The 22,429-nt window shown below is 33.8% G+C and overlaps 1 protein-coding gene across 2 annotated transcripts in view; it reads right to left on the minus strand.

The window, feature by feature from the left end:
- Positions 1-22,429, minus strand: part of LOC140757563 (uncharacterized) — a 234,764-nt gene that overhangs the window by 68,806 nt on the left and 143,529 nt on the right. The window contains exon 1 of one of the 2 annotated variants that reach the window (XM_073093328.1): positions 15,479-15,969. The exons of the other annotated variant lie outside the window; for it this stretch is intronic. Coding sequence (XP_072949429.1) covers positions 15,479-15,587 — 109 coding nt within the window. The 5' untranslated portion in view covers positions 15,588-15,969. Of the gene's footprint in view, positions 1-15,478; positions 15,970-22,429 lie in introns of those variants that run through there. 2 annotated transcript variants of the gene reach the window in all.

The following is a 22,429-nucleotide window of genomic DNA, read 5'->3' on the forward strand; positions in this document are numbered from 1 at the left end:
AGTCCACCTGATGTTATGCGTTCACTGCTGCACGTGAATATCTGTGACAAACTCCATATAGAATGGGGATTCATTTTGAAGTCGATCACGGATGCATTGCCACTCCTGACTACTCCTGAGGACTAAGATAAGTACCATAGTTTCATAAGTAAGTTGCCGGCACACACACCCATCCTCCGAAACGCGTGACTCGCTTCAAAATAGAAATAAGTTTAGCAGTGGTACCTCCCCGGGTTACCATACTCGTACCACCTTTCAAAGGCAAAATCAAGTTAATAAAAGGGCTCAAAAAAAAACATGATTTTTCAAAGTAAATTTTGCTTTGTGGTACGAAACCCTTTTCATTCGCGCGAATCCGACTCACACTTCGCCGGATTTATTTTTCAAGTTTTTGTTGATGTCGAATTAAGATAGACGTGAAATGTCAAAGAATTCGCGTAGCTTCGTGAATAATGTTCGTCCGGCTAGGGTCAAGTAAATACATCAGCCTTGTTCAGATTAAGGGATAATTGTAATTAATTGCATATTCAGTGGTGGTGCGTTTTTTACACATATGAAAATAACTACGTTAATTTATAGTAATTTAAGTTTTGTGGTATTAACATGAAGATGGATTCCGGAAGCACCATCGCCCCACTTATGGCTGCCTTATAAAAACATTAAGTGCTGGGGTGTTCTGATTTGCATGATGTTCCGTTTAAGGAAGAGACTGGAAGAGTAACAACGTTAGTAGTGTGGCCGACCTCATAAAAGACTCGAATCCTATCGAATCTGGAGTCTTCAAAAATGTAGCCACGAATGTATGGTCGACCTTAACAAGGATTCGAATCCTATCTGGAGTTATCAGAAATTTCACAGAATTTGATTTAACTTTCGTTTACGACTTCGGATAAAATAAAGGTATACTCGTATATGTTATAAGTAATCATAATAATTCTTCATCCTTTCTTACAGTAAATGTTAATACAATACGATCACTGTATGTAGATAGGAGTTATTGCATTAGTAGTTTTAAGACCAATCTACATGACGTTAAGTTCTTGAGAATGTACCGAATATTACTCATAGTAACTTCAGATGAGATTGGGATCTAAAACGAATGTAAATACATTTGGACTGCAAAACAATTAATTTAAGTTCCGCTGCACGGTGGCAGGCACTTCAGGGCATTCAATTCACGAAATAATTATCTTGGCGGGCGATTTGTTGTTTACGAGTAGGTCATGATCTCTGTAATTGCTCATGCAGTGTTGATATTTAGAACGATTTACTGCGGCGATTAGTTGATTGTAGATATGAGGCGAACTGGACATGAAATGAGGTGAATAAAGCAAGTGTTAACTGTACCCTTACCGGGAGTTACGTTTCGACAAATATGACTGTTTTGGTATTTGTTTACGTATTGGCCCATACGATTTCCTAGTTCTGACACAATCTGCTAGGGGCGCTGATTGGAATTTGTATGGCCAAATACGTAAACAAATACCAAAACAGTCATATTTGTCGAAACGTAAAAACTCCTGGTAAGGGTACTGATTGGATTGCGTCGATCGAAAACAGTTTTGTTGCACATCAAACGTATATTTCTCTATTAAGTTATTACCAAGGTTCTACTATAAAAGTAAATTGTAGTATGGCGTGTAAGCAGTATTCGTAGCAATAAGTGTAAGCAGACGAATGTACGTAACCATCAAATTATTGATTTAGTTTTTACATTAATAATTATAATCCGCGGCTGTTCGGTTTCTAATTAAATATTAACACCAATGTAATGAATACCGTTTCTCAGAGGTTTAATTTGTTTTATGTCTCTATAATAGTGTTCGTATTTATTTCGTACTTTACCTAAAGTAATGCCCTTTATCCGTTTTGAAAATATCATAGTGTTCCTCCAGTAATTGTAGGTAGACGACGGTCGTGCTACTATAATAATTGTAAACGATCGTAAATTCAACAGTTTTGTCGTAAATTCAAATGAACATCAGTCTAAATTTAATAAAGATGACAAAATAATGTTAATATGCGCAGTGAGTTATTGCAACTGTCAGTCTATGAGATAGCGTGTCATGTTTTATGAAAACTTCAACCCTGTTTTATCCTAAACTGTAAATCCATTATGCATAGCCGCTTAATAGCATTGTCTTAGGTTCAAATCATTGTCTTAGACATTGAATAAAAATATTGTTCTCCTTTACATTTCAATTTTTGTATGGAAATTATATAAAAATAATAAAATGTTAAAACGCTGGAAGAAGCTTTTTTATTTAACGTGTATTTAAGTTATTTCCTTTGTACTAGGTACAGGTACTAGTTTCAAGCCTTATTTGACAGACGGCATATTCGTATAAGGACAATATCTGTCAAATAAGTTGTGCATAAAGCAAGTAGTGAAACAGGTCCTTAATGTCACAAATAATGTAATATAAGAATTGATGACAGTGTTCTACTGGTTTCGTCGTAGATTTACTAGTCCATATGAGTTGTTTCGCTTGTCTAAAGAAATTTTTTTATTTTGTTGCCTACAAAGGAGACTTATCATATGTCATAGCATTCACGAATTTAATTTCGTAATTTCTCATAAATATTTAGCACAGATAATAATGAATTCTACTATTGAACTTTCGTCTATGAATCACTTCTCAAATATCCATTATTTTAAAAAGAAATCTCCATTCCAAAGTCGGAAGAATGTAATTTCATTCACTCGGTCATACACCGAAAACGATCTTGCGCAAATAGACATAGCAAGCGACATGTCATAATATGTGCGTACCCGATGTCACTTGAGGCCTAATAGAAAAATCAACATGGTGCCCACTGTTTGCGCACGCGACCGCCCAGCGTGGGCAGGGCTTGACCTCCCGTGAGATCAAGGTCGCTGACCAGGTGGTTCGATGGTGTTTTGGGTTGTACACTTTGTCACAAAATGAGGAAACCTGAGTACCCAGTCTTCATGAGCCTATAACTTGAATACCTATTCTTAATGTGCCTTCGAATCTGGTACATTTTACCCGTGAAGAATACAGTCGATACGATCGCGGTAAATGGGTTAATTTTATATTAGTTAGTATTTCAGTTTAACAATTCGGCTCGTATTATGTTAGTTAATAAACTAATAATACAATACACGAGACATTTTACATGGTGAATCTATATATCTTTGGTGAATTTTAAGCCTTACTAAAAAGACAGAAAAAAGGGTGGCAGTAATGCTCTTGATGTCAAATTATGCTAGTGGTTGCCATCTTAAAAAAAATAGTTCTGTCTTAAACTTTTGGACACGGATTTTTTTCCTGAAGAAAGCTAACGCAAACTACTTCGCTATCACATAAGAAACGCGTACTTAGATACAAAATAATAATTTCGTCATCCTAGAGAAATCCCCACTGGAACGTCATCAAGGTACGATGACACTAAACTCTATAAGTATGTTTGGCACTGTATACGAATGTCACCAGGCTCTTAATAGAAAAATCAACAAACCTACTGTTTGTGGACGCCACGCGACAACGTGGGTGGAAGAAATCAGTGACCTCCCAAGATTGGGCCAGCTGCTTTCGTGATGACAAAACTCTATAAGTGTGCTTTGTGTTGTTTATTTTAACAATAAGGAGGCAGTTCTGTTTTAAGAGGAACTTATAAGTTATAAGAGGAACTTAGTCAATGACGGATAGTACTTGACTACTGTGATAGTGTTAGGCTGTGAGTTAATAGACACCTTACGTTACTATTGGTATATTAAAGTAATTTCAATTATACCAATTATTTAAAGATACCAAGTGAGTTTCAGTGGTCTTAATGGTGGCTTCATACTTTAGGAGTTGGAGGTTCAAATGGTGTCCATGTTACATTAGAGGGTGATTTTTTTATTTTTTTTATTTGATGGTAAGTGGCTACTGCCGCCCATGGACATCTGTATTCAACCCCAGATAGGATGAGATATTTCTACCTGAGGTCGGCCACAGATGCACCGCTATCCCTGAGGACTTAGTTGGAACGCCTCGGAAAAGTATGCCTCCCTTACCACACCCTTCAAAATGGAACACAGCAGCGCCTAATACTGCTGTTATTAGGCAGAAATAGGTGTGGCGGTGGTGCCGCCGGAGTCAAAGCATAAAGGGTTCTACCACCTTCAAATGATGAATGGAAAACCTGATGGAAAATATCATGAGGGAACTCACTTCACTTCACTCAGTCTCAAGTCTATAAATCTGTATTTGACCAATGTGATGAAGATGATGAAACTATGTGTAGTAGTCTTGGATAGAAGATCTATTGGGACAATAATGGCATGGTGATAATCACCATAATGAGAACAAACAAAAAACACGAAAATAAGCTAAAAATAAACGCATTATAAATAGAGGACTGTATTTGCATGTAATATTTGCTTTAACAGTATGTTCGTCATGCACCTGTCAAGTTCACTTTGATCTCTCGGAAGGTCAAGCTGCGATGCACTTGTAAAATAAACGTATATTAAAAGTACTAAATAACTACACTAACACGCCAGCAATACATTGACTTAGTTCCTTGAATGATACTCAGTCCAATACTGAGCTCATGTGTTCTATAGGATAAGAAGGATTTGACTATAAATCATCGCCTTAGTCAAGTGCTACACATATCTTTGATAAGGAATTTTACTTTTTAATCATAATGATTTATCATTCTGTTTCTTAAATTGGTAAAAAACAGGTCAGGAATTAAAATTTGGAATATTGAGGTAGGTATCTACATAATATTTAGAATTAGACAGATATAATATTTATTACGTATGAATTTCAAAAGTATGTATTAAATTCCCACAAATAAATGTATGTTACCGAACGGCTTAATACAATTAAATGCATCAGTAGTTATACCATTTCTTTGTAGTTATTAGACTGGAAATTGAAAACACCTTGAAGACAGACCAACATTGACAATCCACAGGCTTATTTACCTCAATTAATCAATATCATAGATAAATCCTTAGATCACGATCCAATAATACTTCAAGAGCAAGCTTTATTGGTAAAATCAACATGCAGGCTTCTACAGGTGGCTCTACCGGTGTATTGTTACTGCGCTTCACACATTTCACACCGCGTGCGCGCGTGTGTGTATGGATGTGTGCGTGTGTGCATGTTTGTGTGTGTGCGTGTGTGTGTGTGTGTTTGTGTGTGTCTAGTCAGTGACGGGTGATGGAAGATTAAAAAAACTACATAAAACCGAACATAAGAACTTTTTCGTAGTCACTTTTGGTTTCCAAATTCCTCATTGCACTAGGTCTTAGATGTCCTATTTCCGTTATTAATCTGAAAATTCATTATGTCAAAAAATAATTAAAATACGAAGCTCTTAAATCAAAGGTTTTATTAAAAAAAATAGCAAATTACTCAACATGTAAAAAAATATTTTGAAAAAGTCATAGGCATGTCATATACATTCTCGAGATGCCTTAATAAACACAGCTGAATCCATACATAACGACTCAATCACGTTTCAAAAGCAAACGCTATTCGTAAAATCAACACCACACCAGATGTCTACCGGCACATCGTTACCGCTCCGTAAACAAATAACCGTAGGCCGTGAGCTGGCGGTCTAACCAAGTAGCAACGCTTCCAAGTGCATAACGCTAACGCTCATGTTTGATAACGTTCTTTTTTTCAACGGTTTCGCAAACGCTATTCGTAAAAGCAACACCACATCAGATGGCTACTGGCACGTCATTACCGCTGCGTAAACAAACAACCGTAGGCCGTGAGCTGTCGGTCTAGCTAAGTAGCAACGCTTCCAAGTGCATAACGCTAACGTTTATGTTTGACAAAGCTTTTGTTCGTTTTTGAACGCATTCGCAAACGCTATTTGTAAAATCAATACTACACCAGATGTCTCTACGCTGCTGACCTGGCGGGCTAGCCAAGTAGTAACGCTTCCAAGTTCATAGCGCTAACGCATTCGTATGGCGGATTTTGTAGGACAGGATGATTTAGATTGATAAAATATAAAAAACATACTTCGAGAAAAGAATGGTACGCTTTTTTTTGGCTCTCCTTGGCGGGGGCACTGCCATGCCCCTTGATTATTTAAGCGTTAAAAAATAGAACGTCATTTTATTTAAATAAGTAAGCCTTAGTTTGTAAATTAGTACTCCAGTAAACTATTTTAGACAACAATCAATTTTAAGTAAGTTGTTTATCAAAAACTTCGTGTCACTTCTACCACCATATTTATGATGCAAACAGTCAAGGAGTGATCTGATGTTATGTCGTTACTGAAGAACAGTTGAATCAAACCGAAATAAATCTGATTCCCATATCAATTCGGAAGCTTAACGGACACGTAAAGTCCACGTGCCTAATTGTACAGGTTTGTAATATAAACGGTGTATAATACTTGTACCTTGCACCTACATATACCCACATAAGTAGTAGCCGAAGTACTAAACAAATCGACAGATAAAAACTGGTAAGCACGTAAGATAACGTAGTTTGCAAGCTAATGCCTCTCAGAAAATGCTGTCAGCTTAAACCTTTTAAGTATGTAGATAGCGGTTATTTGATAAATTCTATGCGGGAGCTGGTTTGAGGCGGTTCGAATCGGTTTAATATAATATGCTTTTACTATCATTTCGGTGTCGTTAGAAGATAAATAATGTAACTGCTGTTTAAGGAATTGACGTAGGTACGTGTTTTATAATAAAACAATAGTAAGACATACAGATTGTTATTCCGTGAAATACCGTTAGAATTTTACACAGATGAAAAATATAAATGATCTATTTGTTCAATCATAGGATACTTATACTAAATTAAAAAAGAAAACATAATCTATACTATTGTTTTTTGTAATTTTTCCTACCATATTTTATGTAAATTTCATTTATTATTTTTCTTTATCTACCTCGACAGATATTTGTGTCAAATAAAAAAAAAAACAAATTGAACACACACACACATAACACATAAGAAATAAAACGAAACATGTGAAAAAAACACTTTTGTTATTCCTGTCATTTTAGTAAATTAGGTTTAGAAATTTCTTACTTTTTAAAGAGAGAAGACTTTTTAAAGATTAGTAAAGATTACTCACTCCTAACAAGAAAATGTACCCAGTTTTGAGAATTGAAATAGTTGCGTAAAAAAGTTTTGCCACGTCTCCGTGCTAAAATGTCCCTAAAATATTTGAAATAATTATTTATTTACTATGTAAACTGTACATTGTAATTGTAAATTACGCAGTATTAGTTATTTATTCGTAAATGTTCTCTAAAAATGTTTTTATTTGTCAAGAATTCAAATCTACTAATCTATGCACAAAATTTATTTTTTAAAAACATTCGTCTCGTATTTATTTAAAGTGAAGTTAAGCCACGTGCACACTGCGCATGAGCAATTAAGTATGTGCGCGGGCTAACCGGACGCGTTTGTCGCCGCTCTCGTCCGGTCGAGGGGTCGTCGAGAGGTCGCTCCGCCGAGAAAATGTTTACCTTCATATTAAATACGAATTCCAATAATAGATTTATCCGTACAAGCATCATTACATATATATTTTTTAAATATAGGAGTAGCAGACGAACATATTCGTACAATCAACCTGATCGTGTTGCTACTGCCGCCCATGGACATCTGTAATCAATCCCAGATAGGATTAGATTCCAACCTGGTAGGGGTTACATACACAGATGCGCCGCTATACACGGTAGTGACCTTCCATCAAATGGCTAGCCTGCTTTATTTCTAGGATTATTTATAAAAAAGTACATGTGCTGTTTTTAATACCGACGAAAAATGTCAACTTTCTGGTCGAAAGTCGTCAAGAAGTCGCTTCTGTGGACAAATGATTTTCTTTACAAAAAGAAAAATATCTGATTAATCTCTATAATAATAAGCTAAGCTAACTTCGTTCGTCATACTTTTAATCCACCCGCGTAGCACTGCGGTTGCATTATGCCAACATCATTTTGGGTTTGATTCTCGGTCATTTCTGTGGTCTCCGTTCTGCTTACGTAGTTACAGTAGATTAGCAAACAAGAAAGATTTGCCATTTTATCACAGAAAACTTCGTTCGTCCAGGAACTCGAAATTCTCCTGCGTTACTCTTCCGATTATGAATGTAACATCAGTATTGACATACAATGATTGTAACCGTTTGTCCGATCGAGAGGCTGTCAAGAGGTCACTAAGCAAGCAAATGTTTCCCTTGTGAGTATAAACTTTTGACCAAACTCATCTCTCCGACTTACGGAATCCGATGTATTCCACTTGTGCCCAATAAGAAATCAATAGAATTTTAAAACTCACATAAATTATGTAGAATTGTTGACATTATTTGTGCGAGCAAACATTAAGCAACAAATAAAATGTAAATATTATGTGATATACCTTATATATTATACTTCTTTGAATTTTTTCCAAAAAAGTTTTGGTATATTAATTAATTATTTATATATTTATTGTAATATGTTGGAAAAGTGCTATCAATATTAGACTAAGAGGTAAGTAATAGGTCTTTTAACATTCGTCGGTAAAATTTCTAAGCTACAAAAACTTTTCAACAGTCGTGGAGGAGGAATATCATATATTGTAATTTTAGTCGTTATACATTTGTCAGTCACGCCGTTTGACATACGCCAATGCTTCTACCTAGTGATCGAGAGCGTTAAGTGGAATAAACTCAAAATCCAAACCCACGTTAACGAGTTGTTAACAGTTAAACGTTTTAAGCAGGTGTTGTGTTTGGTTCAATATTGATGTACATCTGCTATGTGCCGGCGTATCCATCGGATACTAATTATGTAACCACTTTACATAGAACACCAGTTTTCAACGAGCTTTAAGTTAAGTGCTTTTTTCAAGTTTATTCAAGGGTCATAAGACTCCAAAGTGTTCTAAGTGATGTGATTGAATCGATATTAAGATTATGTAAACGTGAGACTGAAATATGTTTGAATTATAAAATTGATAACTAAATAATATAACAATAAATAATACAAAGTTATATGGATTTCAAAGTACATGTTAGGAGTATATAGTATATTAGGATAAGATAAGAATAACAAGTTATACTTGGTCAATTTGGTGGACTATATTAAGAGATATAATTAAAGAGGAGAGGAGATCCGAGGAGGGAAGATTCCAAGAGAACTGAGAGAGGTCCAGACTAGAATTCCGACTGACCTGATATCCTTAGATACCATCATTTATAATTAAATTAAATTGCTATTACAAGACTACATACATCTAATTATCATTGTGGGTATGTAGAATAGACCAGACTATTATTGTAAATAATATTAAATCCATAATGACAAACATTATTAACTACACTTATAAGTAATATCAAGTATTATTATGCTTATGAAGCCATGGACCACGACGTGGGATGGTCCAGTTGTCCGCAGACGTAGTTCTTGCTAGTCATCTGAGTGGCTGGAAAATAGGTCTTAGTCATCGGCAACGCATTGAATACTAACCACAACTAGGTATATGCATTCTTAAGGCGTTTATCATTTACTAGTCGTGTACAAATACAATCTTTAGAAAAATATTTTAGTGTAATGTAAATAGTACCAAAAGTATGAGTTTCATATTTTTGATAATGTTTAACGTAATATTATTTAATTTTCTTAGTGATTTTAGTACTATTTTTGTTTAAGAATACAGTACCTACTTCAATGAATTATTCAGCACTAAATCATTGTCTTTGCTTACATTAATATCAAATTCTTTATAACAGTTCACGAAATACAATATGTTAAGAAAAAAAGAAAAATCTTTTTCTTTCAAGTTTTAAGTACATATTTGTTTAAGTAATATTATAGTTTAAAAACTAAAAACCACGCTAAAATTGTACAAGGAAAATCGTTAATCCTGATTCCTGACGATCCTGATGAGGAGAATGGGATAAACTTATTAAAATCGTGTATTGTCATCGGTACTTGATAATTGTTCAAAATTTTAAATTAAAGGGACCGTTCAAAGTGGTTAAAAATTGAGTTCAAAGATTCCGTTACATACATACATACAACCCAAGCTAATAAAAGCGTAGTAAAAATAAGACAAATATAGAAAAAACTCACTATAAGTAAAATTCTTTAAAAAGGTTACCTTTAGAAATATTTTTTGTTTAGTATGCAGTCGACTCACCGACCGACGTTATAATGGAACGAATGTAAATATACGTTTCTCTATTTTATCTTACACTTAAACGGATTTTAAGCCCAAGGAATAAAAGTTTAAAGTTTTAGCATTGCGTTTCTAAAGGTGAGGTCGGTGAATTCGCAATTAACCCCGCATTAGCATGCCGCCCGTCGCCGCGTGACCCCGCGACCCCGTCATGTGCACTTAACAGAGATGGGGTCAAGTTGTAAACTTACGGCTTTATATGTCTATGTTGGTGAGGTGAGACCTCTTCGTGGTTATAATATAGATGCATTTTACTTCTATTTTTGTCTTATTTTAGCAGTGTTAGACGCCTTATACTCACATGCTATTTAAGGTCGAAGGAGATGGTAAGGATTGGACGATGCAACAAATTGTACATCGTATCAACTGAGTATATAACTGAGTAGATGGTCTATTCGTTACTGAAATTAAAGGTGAATTGTAAAAGAAACTTATAATTTAATTTTAACCTCCCTTTCTACTAAACAGTAAACAATCAACAGTACCCTTAGTATGAGTTTTTACGTTTTTACAAAAATGACTATTTTTGTATTTGTTTACGTATTTGCCCATACATTTTCAATCAGCGCCCCCAGCGGACTGTATCAGAACTGATTCAATAAGTAGATCTTAACAATATATTTGAGAATAAAATCCCACATATCGCTAGACCCTTGTCACTTGGGCACGAACCAAAGCCTTGACTTCAGTAGCGATCGAAGTGGAGCGATAGGTTGTTTATATTTTTTACACGTGTTATTTTATTTTGTGGTTTTAAAAGAAATCAATTACAGAACGAGAAATCTTGCGTAAGGAGGCCATTGAGATAGGCACGTCCGAAGTTTTGTAAAGGAAATAGGTATGAGAAGGGCTACGAAACATTTCAAATACCAAAGTAATTGTTTATACGAAGTAATTTTTGTTACTTATGTGTTGTATATATGTTTAATTATTGTATACTATACAATATGTTTCCTATATGTCTGCAACGCTTTTTATGTCTTACTGCTGGGCACAGATCTGCTGTCACACCAAATGTGAGTTGTGGAGGCTTGGAGCTAAAATTCTCCAATGTACAGATACCCAAGCTGTAAATGACTCGTTTTTTGATTTGTGTTTGTAAAATTGCAAAGATGCCAAATATATTTAATTATTAAAAAATACGGTTATTTTTGAAAAAAATACCTCTTTTTGATTTAACACACGTGAAAGCTATTGAGTCAGTTGGAATTCAGGCTTATCGCGGAGTAACACTCTAGTCACCCACCTAACGCAAGTTTGTAACACGAAAACGTTAGAACCTACGCACTTTGAACTCTGTTTAAATATTTACCTTATTGATATACGCAACCTTTGCCCCGCACCTCATATAGCTACAAGCGTACATCCAAGCGCATTACAAATGAGAAACAATTATCATAACTAGCGTTTCAACCAATCCATTGGAACGGTTCGAAATGTCAGAGGTGCTCAACCTTCGGCCGCGATGAATCAACATTAGCATGCGCGACCCGCGTCCCACGACCTCTCTCACCCTGACACTGACCTAGCCCCTAACCTTGACTGAGTCGACGACGAAAATATTCGTTGAATCTCCGCAGATAATCGGGCGGGTAATTCACCGATTTATCTCGCTTTTAATGGATTTCGCACAAAATGTTGTTGTTTTCTGCGACCCGGGACCGGTTTCAAAAGGTTTCGAACCCACGCATTTTAGGTGACAAAGCAGTTGAAATGTCAATTTCTAAATAAGTTTTTGACATCTTATTGTTCATAAAATATTATAGTTATACTTCTGTACTAAGACATAACTTCTGTAAAAGTAATTATACATATTTTGTAAAACTGCAATATATTCGAAATATGCTTATATCGTTTATACTTTTAAAGATATCTGTTTGTATATGTAAATAAATATTTCACTTGTTATCATATTATTAGGAATACGCAGTTAATTGAACTCACTATATTTAATTCAATGACATGTGACTGTTTTCTATTTGTACTTCGACATCGTGATGTAGCTAAAAAAATCACCTGACTACATTATGTCATACTCAGTGTATTTTAAAAGTTAATAAAAACATAACTTTATAAGTACGTATACCGTTTTATGTAAATGAAGTATTTTCTTATTAAATTAATGTGTTTATATTTTTGACGTACTTTTTATTTATAAAAATATAAATTAATCTTGTAATATGATTTAAGAGATAAATATAGATACCTAACCATTGATTGTTTATAATTTTATTACTTTATAAAACTATGTTTAATATTCTACAAATAAGAAGCCTACTTTTATACAGCCTTTTGATACAAACCTTTTTTTACTTTGCATGTGCTACATTTGTTTCACATGAAAATATACATTTGTTTGACACGATACTATTTTATTTTGAACAGGTATTTTAGTCATCGAATTTAAATTTTAAAATACGTCAACCTACGTGCATTCACAGAAAAGTTTCGCATGACTCATTTCCAAATCCCCTGATGTTTCAATTGCAGGTCTGCAGCGACCCCAAACAAAGGCCTGCCTCATTGTTGCAGTACTTAACTGAGCCCAGTTTATCCCATACTTTTACAATACGCACCGTGACCGTTTCATGTATTGTTGCGATTTCCTGCCATAAAAAAATACAAAAAATAACATAGGTCAGGTACCTGAATTTTTTTTATCGGTCAGGTATGTTAAGGGTGAGTGTCCTTTCCTGGAACCTTGCTTTTCACTTTGCAAAATTGATCGATATGGATAATACGGTTTAAGGGGATGGTATAAAGCTTAAATTTGTATGGTTGTTCTTGTAATTATTATGAATGTAATAATTCCGTACTGTCAAGTCGGGACATGTAGGGGTGAAACCGGCGAAATAAGAGTACATCGGGGTACGGTAATAATAAAATGCGAGTCAGGTAAAAATCCGTACTTGTCGTTAAGCTTGGAAAGTTACGAAGTTTGTTTTTTAGAGTTAAATGATTTGTATTAAACATTCAGAAAGGCACGGCAGTTTGTGAGCAGTTGTTGTTGTTGTCAATGATAATAAATTATATTGTAATTATTTTATTATTATACACGTGCAATACATTATCCTATTTTAGTATCCTAGTTCAGTAGTTATGTCATGTAAGAATATAGGTAAAAGGTTTGGTTTTCTGTCGATATCTCAGACTACCATTCATCACTAAAACTACAAAATTAGACTCCTATATTACGTATGTATAGTAATGTTTGTATTTTCTTTTAAAATGAAATAAATGCGAAAGTAACAGCATTTTTTGTTTTTGAATGTGTCAGCTCACACATCAGGTACCGCTGGTAGCAAAAGATTTTAACAATAGTTTAATTTACCATTTGATGGTATTGTTACGTAAAGGTAATTTAGTTTATAATGGGGAAACGAGATTGCAATATTCCGTTTAATGAGTAGCGTCGTGTACCATTTTAACCAATTACCGAGTAAGAGTAAGTAAATTAGGAGCTGTCATTCAAAGGCTTGTTTGCTATACCCACTTACGAATTTCTTTTGTCGATTACACCTGTATGTAAACAACATGTAATCATGTAAGTATACTTGTTATGTTGACATATGTTTTTAATTTATATACAGGTGTAAAAATAAAACAAATTTAAATTAGTTGGAGAGTAAGTTAGTAAAATAGTTGGACAAACTCAAATATTTTAAAAAAAGAAGAAAAATGGTCAAATTACCTCACCATTACGAAACTAAAAATATATTCTACTTAAGTATTATTTAGAAGTATACTTTCAGTATACAAATAACCTTTATATGATTACGCCGAGGCATTTCTTTGTTTTTCTCTTTTTGGATTGTAAAGGTTGATTGTTATGGTTTTAGGTTACCTGCTAAAAAAAAGAATAAAAGGGTAGAAATTGTTACCGTTCCTTTTTAAAATAACATTATTATTAGGAATAACACAATATACCGGCGTTTGATTATATCATTAACAGCTAACATAAATATAACCTTCCATTTTCTATACTCGTATCTAAAAAATAACTATAATTATTTTCATTGTCATGATTCTCGTATTAAAAGCGTAGACGCTCTTCCATTTTGTTTATATCTAATTAAAATATTTCAATAAATAATGTATATATAATATAATTAGTAAAATAACACATGCACAGTATTTATTTAACGTACATAAATAAAAAAAATAAAATAAAGAGTTATAGAATATATAATATTAGAAGAATGCACTGCCTACAGAAAATTAATTTCTAGTAAGCAATTAAAATAACTATATCAATCATAATCCAAACACACATAGTTGACATTAATAGACATATATCACCTGCTTAAGGTACAGCCTGAAATATGTGAGTAAAACATACGATTCTGTTGGTGCAACACGCAATAATGTCTTCCGCACGAACGACATCAACGCGCGTCATTGCGTTCTAGGCATATTTCTATTCTTATAATGTGAGGTATTTTCGCTAGGCACTACCGCGCCTATTTTTGTCTTTTTGTGTAGTGTGTTTTAGTTTGAACAGCAGGGTAATGTATGTAAAATTGTGGATAAAGGAGGCGTTTTAACTTATCCGGATGAGAGTAACTGAAGGTTGATCGCAGGTGCGTTGCTGTTTCTAAAGACTTAGTTGGAACGCCTTAAATTAGTTAACTTTGACAAATTTAAAATGAAAGCACAAAATCTTTTTAGTGCTGTTATAAGAAATTTGAGTGGTAGTGATACCGCTGCAGTCGATCTACAAAGTGTTCAACCACAATTATCTATTGCGCTTTTTCTGATTTTAAATGAAGTTTTCATTATTTTTTATGTATTTTTTTCACAGCGATAAACCTTAGTGTCAAAGTTTATTTAGTTTAAGAAAATATCTTTTATATGCTTACTTAATTACTTAAGTTACGAATAACGTATATTGTTTATTGTTATGAATAAGGTATATGCATATGATGAAAAAATAGGCATAAATAAGTACGTATATAAAAATTATAAACAATATAATTATATCCAATTAAACTTAATGTAAGCTACGTAAGAAATAAATTATAAGCATAATTTCATGCTTATATTATCATTCGGAAATATGGTATGTTTAAGAATAAAAGGATGATAATTTGTATTTCAAATTATTTATACTATGAAATATATAAAGTAGGTACTTACCGATCGCAGGAACTTTTTATATATTTAATATAAACAAACTTTTATCTATTTATAAAGTACATAAAAATACTTTGCTGTAGAAATACCTATTTTAGTTAAACATAAATATTTATACAGCGTATGATGTACTATTTGTTATAGTCGTTAAGATTTTTACTGTAACTTACGGTCATCCAGTTCTTCTTCATAATCCGAGTAGCACCGGTCATCTTTAAGCGTCTGATTGTCCGGTTGTTGGTAGAAGCGCTCCGATTTTATATACATTTTGAGATACATCACATAAATAACTCGCTGACATTAACGATATATAGTTCAGAAACCACAAGTCTATCACTAAATGTCACAACATCCACGAACAAAAATACTGATTAATTTATAAATTTAAATGTTTTTAAAGCTAAAATCAGCAGGTTATCAACACGCGTCAAGTCACAGTCATCAAAGTGAAGAAAATAAAAACAACTAAAAACACATGGCAAGTACACTCGCGAACAAATAAGCGGTTATTCAATCAACAGTCCGCAAGATGGCATTGTTAAATCGCACCGAGTTCAACAGAGTTCACACGGCACCTGAGACGCGCGGCCCAGTCGAGGTGCGGCCGCGTACTGCCCCGACCTGAGTTATCAGGCCTTTGACAAAAAAACACAGGTAGTGCCGAGCTCGGGCTCCGGGCCGCATTAACGGCAAATTGATTTTCATTTTGTTTGGGATTCTGTGCTGTGCCTTTACTCCCCACTTCACCCACGTGGTGTTTTGTTCATTATTTAAGATTCATACGCTTATACATGTTTATTTTAGTGTAAACGGCAAATTGATTTTTATTTTATTTCGGAGTCTTTGCGCAACTCCCGACTTCACCCATGTGTAGTATTTAAAATTCATACTCTTATTAATTTTAGTGTATCATACGACAAATTGATGTTCATTTTATTTCAGAGTCCTTGTTTTTACTCCCCTCTTTACCCACCTTCCTTTTTGTTCGGTATTAAAAATTAATACTATTTTTTATAATACTTCTAAGGTAAGCTCCATTTATGACACACAAAATTAATTAGCACCGTTTATTTCGTATCGCAATTTCACTGTGTCGTTTGATTTATATTTTTAATGCATTTCATACATATTTTCGCCATTAAGTCAACATGAATAGATGGTAGCCACAGGCTAGCATTAGCGCTTGTTAGTGATTTTATATGTTAATAATTAAAAGTGGAAAATATTTCGCTTATATTATAATTAAGAATACGATTTCAAAGCAGTCTAGTTCAGATTCATTCGATTTATCTTTTTATAACTTTCCAAAAACAGGTGTAAATGAATCTGGTCTAACATACATCTGGTTATATATAAAAGCTTTATGCACTATGATCTTAACGAAGGTATTTTTAATTCATCTGATGTTCATTAAGTAATTAAACCCTAGTATTTTGTCTGTTATGGAAATGACAAATTGAAAGGCAGTAAGCCCGAAGATAAGTAAGCGGTAATAAACAGTAAGCTAAACATGAGTTTTCAAAAAATCCCACAATTTTACGTTACGTTTACTGAATCCATTATTCTGTTCCGTTTGCTTAGTAGACTGAGTAAACGTAACAATAAGTAAGTGCTCAAGTCTTTTTGTCTACCTTGCATGTTGGTAAAAAAGAGAGACAATACATAAAGCGCCATTTTGTCAATTTAGACATGTAATATTACGTTACTGTCATTATAGTTCTGATACAATCCGCTAGGGGCGCTGATTGAAAATTGTATGGGCAAATACGTAAATAAATACCAAAACAGTTATATTTGTCTAAACGTAAAAACTCATGGTAAGGGTACAGGACTGCAGTCCTGCCTGTTCAATCATTAATGATGTATTACATCTAGAGATGGGCAGAGGGTTTAAACCCAATGGGTGGATACGGGTTTAAACCGGGTATTTTGGGTGAAATAGGGTTTAAACCCAAATAAACACCCAAACAGCGGGTGTAAACTATTGTCATTCATATTTTTATTTTCTTCGTGTAATATAATTTTTAAAATAATATTGTAAACAATTCACTAAATATGCACTCTAAAAGCACATATTTCATTTAACTACGCTGTTATAGTCCATTCGGATGTGTTACATTTGGGTTGCAATTTTCGAAGACCCAATTATATTTTATAGATGTCAATGATTAGTGTAAAGGGCTTATTGTACAGTTAAATCCTAATTTGTGGAGTCCCAACTGTTGTCCCTCGGCCGCCATCTTGAAAAAAGGGGCACAAAGCGTTTTTACGCTCTACCAGGCAAACTATTTGTCGCACAGAAATTTAGTAAGAACAATTATGGTTTCAAATTGATTTATCTATAATTTTAGTTCTATAACTTTTTGTCGTTAAACCAAAAATAACAAAGATAATAACAATAATAGATTAAACTTTGGGAAGACTTTTTTTTTTACTTTTTTCTACTTAATTTACAGAAAATGACATTGAAACATTTTGATAGAGGAGTTTTTATAGTCCGGTCAATTTAGACATAAAAATAGTAATCAAATAACATAAAGCTAAATTTCCGTAGAGACCTTGGGTTTACCATCACAAGTAAAGTTCCAAAAGTCCTCATCGATGTGTGTGTCGGCACTTATTCGGGGTCAAACGTCACAATTTTCGGGTTTCTGGATTTCGGGGTTCTCGAAATAAAATTATCTATAAAATAATGTTTATATTTTTTTTTCTTAAAGCTATAATTATTAAGATATTAAGATACGTAAGAATTACATTTTACATTATATGCCCATATTCCCACACCACCTGTGCAATAGTATACGAGAGGTATACTTATTTGTTTCGTCAAACAAATAGTAATTAAAAAGGTAATAAAAATAGATGAACCCCTAAAAATGTAATATTTAAAAATGTAAAAACATTAGAAATACAGTAAAAACCTATAGTATATCTATTAAATAAACATTTAAACTATTTTAAAAGCTTTGTGTAGATTTTATTAACTCATTTTATAAACACCCAAATAAATACCCAGTGGGAGGAAATAAACGGGTATTTATTGGGTTTAAACCCTGCACAGGGTTTAAACCGGGTTCTTTGCCCATCTCTAATTACATCTGATGACTGAATAAAAAAGCTTGATTAAACAATCACTATATTATTTACATGATTTAATATAACACTGATATTACATTATTTACATGTTTGAATATAACACTAATTAAGAATGAAGAAATAAGTATTGTACAGGGTGATACAAAACTCTTTCAGTAAGCATTTTTTGTTATTTTCGTTATCACATACAGTTTGTAAGAATAAAAAAAATAGATTACTGTCTTTTTTCGCATTATTATTTTCTCTCCCCGTTTTTATTTTTTTCATTTTTTACGCTTTTGCTTCGCTTTCAATTTTCTCTGCTAAATGCTAAGGGGTGGCTTAAAGACAATTTCATGATTACTGTAGTATACAAATTACCTCTTTATCATATTTTTTTATACAAATACAAGTAATAATGATGTGTGATAAACTGTGTGCACAGATTCCGATGATTATACACAAAATTGAACTTGATGCAATGCCATGGGAACTTCGGCTAAACGTGAGAAGATACGGCACACAATTTACATGGAAGGTGCCTTGTATTTGTTTACACGCGTAACTAATGCTTACATTAACATCTTATATCTCAAGCACTAAAACTTTCGTAGAGTTGTCTCACTGCGAGATGAAAAGTGATGATATTTTCCAAAAATACGATGACACTTTAAAAAAACTGCCTTACAATTACTGCTGTATTTTAGTTTAAATAATGCTACGGCACTTAAAAAAAGTTGAAGGTTTTCTGTGTCTTAATAGCACTGTTAATTGCTACTGTATTTTAGTTTAAAGAACGTGGTATCACTTATGTGAGGCGTTCCAAGTTAGTTTTTAGGAGTATCAGTAAGTAGGTGAGTAAAGAGTATAATTATTGTATGTACAATGATAGCTACTCGTAACTCTGTTGCGATGAGACATGTACCCATACAATCAAACACTCAGTCCTAGTGAATTAACATAATTAACATTTTAGTACTAAATTAACATGCGTCAAAACCACATCTTCCGATCACAGTTATACAGCCTAATTAAAGTATGTCATTTGAATTAATTTAATTATACGTCGATATAAAGATTATTGGGTACTTTTTTACTTTTCTTATCAATTATTGACACCGCGGGGGAGGTCACTGATTTGATCGCAACGGGCCCGTGGCGCCTTCCAAAGGTTAAAAATATTGGTAATATATTAATATGTAAGATTTGTGTAAGACATGTATCTTGTATCGTAATTCATTTTAATTTAATTTTTATTCAAATTATTATTTTTATATTAAAAGGAACTGACTATTTGATTTAGAGTTCAGATTTCGTATGCAATTGATTGTAAGGCTAACGTTTCAGGCTACAATAGCTTGGGCTACTTGTAGCTTTAGCGATTTAGTAGTTGTCAACGCCACTGTTAAAATTTGGCGATTATTTTTTACCCTACACATTTGAAAAATACGCGTAAAGAATTGAGTATTGATAGATTACGAATAAAATGCAACATGTGCCGCTTGATGGTTGCTCAAAGAACAAATTGGATGCCCGCGCGGCAACGGATTAAGCGACTGCTCAGCAACTAAAGCTTCAAAATGGTAGCCTACGCAACATTTCCAATGAGTAGTCAGCTTTATATTATTGTCAGTTTATGTCAGCACTTCCTCGCTTTTCACGAATCGTAAGAGGCGTGAATGGAGATTCAAGGCATTGAGTGTCTCGCTGCGAAGTGCGTCTAATGACGTCATCAATGCGCACAGATGTAGTAACTGTAACAAAATCATTTTTCTGGAAGAAATCTGTGTCCATAAGTGAGATTAGAGGCTGATGTGTGAGCTCCAATAATACTCTTACAGTAGCAAAGATTTTTTATGGCAACCTTTGTGGCAATTATGGCACCTTTGTATCAGCAAAATTGAATGTGTTTAGATTGACTATATTTCATAGGGCATGACAATTTGTAATCTCTTGCCTCGTACTCGTGATTTTCTATAAGATACTTGGCCTGCAGTCACTTCAATGTGTCAATGAACTGTTTCAACTGTGAACCGCAAACGTGAACGATGAACGAACAAGTATTTATAGTGAGAATGAGTCAACAATTCAATAAATAATTATTTTTGTAACAAGTTACATAAGACCATTTTAAGAGGTAATTTGTCGGAAAAATAATTGAATATACTAAATCTTCTTTTGAAAATGAATCATACAAAATTAATTTAAACGACTTCAGAATTGCCAGATATCTACATTATGTTAAATATTTCGTGAACCCGGCCAGCTACTGTGTTACCGACTTAACGACATCCAAATGTGGTAATCATTCTGGTCAAATTATAAATGCGTGGGCGGATATATACAGGCTGTTGGTATTTGATGTTAGTCATGACCCAGTGTTGGTTTTAGGCTAGGTTTTAGGTATTGGAATGTCTTGTTTCTAGAATTTTGAATTATGGAGGTAATAAAGGTGGTAGAACCCTTTGCGGTTCGATTCCGGCGGCACCACCGCCGCACCTATTTTTGCCTCATAACAGCAGTGTTAGGCGTTGCTGTGTTCCGGTTTGAAGGGTGTGGTAAGGGAGACAGATCTTTTCAAGGCGTTCCAGCTTAGTCCTCAGGGGTAGCGGCACATCTGTGGTCGACCTCAGGTAGGAATATCTAATCCTATCTGGGGTTGATTACGTATGTCCATGGGCGACAGTAGCCACTTACCATCAGGTGGAGCGCATGCTCGTCTGTTATTCCTATATTATATATATAAAAAATAACATAAGAACAGTCAGCTAATATACAAGAAATAGTTCGCTTTGATGGCCGTCGGCAACAGTTGTCACTGTCCTCGTATTAGCTCCTTTAGATACAGGATGTACAAGCAAATTAAATTTATAATAAATCATTATTTACGAATAATATTACGAATAAGCTTACGAGCTTGCTCGATGTAACCCTCGTGTTGTCTCTTGAGGTGTTGTAACAGAGTAAACGTGAAAGCTAATGACTATCTGGTGTCCTACGTTAACTTAACGTAAAATTAAGTTTGAGTATCATTCAGTTTTACAGCTTTCTTTCAGGTCAAAAGATTATTAAATATTTTGTATCAAAAAATATATTAAATTTTTTATTCTATAACAGTTTATAAATCAGCCTGTATAAAATCAATTTTCTTGCAAGAGTCGTTATTAGAATGACAGTCTGAATATGTTAATACGCGTCTTTGTCAGAGAATTCTTCGATGGATTTGTTGAGGAATGCCCGAAGATTATGCATTTCGCACTGTTTATTGCTCGTAAGAATTCTAAATTTGGGCTTGGCAGCGGGGGCGTAAGTATTGTGAGGATATGATAAATATATTTCTGCGTCGTTATATTTTTATATCAGTATTATTTAGAATGATATGTATTTTTATTATTTCATTACTTTCTATTTGCGTTACTATTTTTTATAGAAGTGTATTATTTTTTATGTTATTAGAAATGTAGAAGTAAAAAAACTAATTTGAAAGTAATTTTACCTGGCTTGACGGGGCAAATTAGCGTAAGTAACATAAATTGTTTCGGGTCTCCTAAGATCCTATGGAAGAGAATTCCAGTCGAGGTTACGGTCAAACAATTTTTATACCATGCACATATTGAGGACCTCACGAAATAATTTCATAAGTACATTTCCGTGATGAATAATATCGCAATAACAAACGTCAAACAAGGTTTTATTCGCGAGATTAACATGACACAGGTACGGGCGTGCCAGTCACTTACGACCGGGGCTTAAGCTTTTGTTTTTATTGTCCACAAGCAACGTAATAATCATTTTATACCTTTATAATAAGGTGTAAATTGGTTGCGTTTGTCTCTCGGTCGTGTCGCCCGACAATTGATTTTAAAAAATAAAATTAAAAATAATTTGCACGACCCAAAATCGATTTATCGATGTAGCTGCTACTTGGTATGTTACTAGTTAAACTTAACTCATTTTTAACGGAAGCAGTAGATGGATATGTGAATTAAGTGGTCAGTGCAATTGTATTGTAATTCTATTGGTAAATAGTGATCGAATTCTTATTT

The sequence above is a fragment of the Epargyreus clarus genome, unplaced genomic scaffold (genome assembly GCF_041222505.1).
Source record: "Epargyreus clarus isolate Ecla_fem2 unplaced genomic scaffold, WU_Ecla_fem_2.2 ptg000004l, whole genome shotgun sequence".
In the NCBI taxonomy this organism is placed as follows: domain Eukaryota; kingdom Metazoa; phylum Arthropoda; class Insecta; order Lepidoptera; family Hesperiidae; genus Epargyreus; species Epargyreus clarus.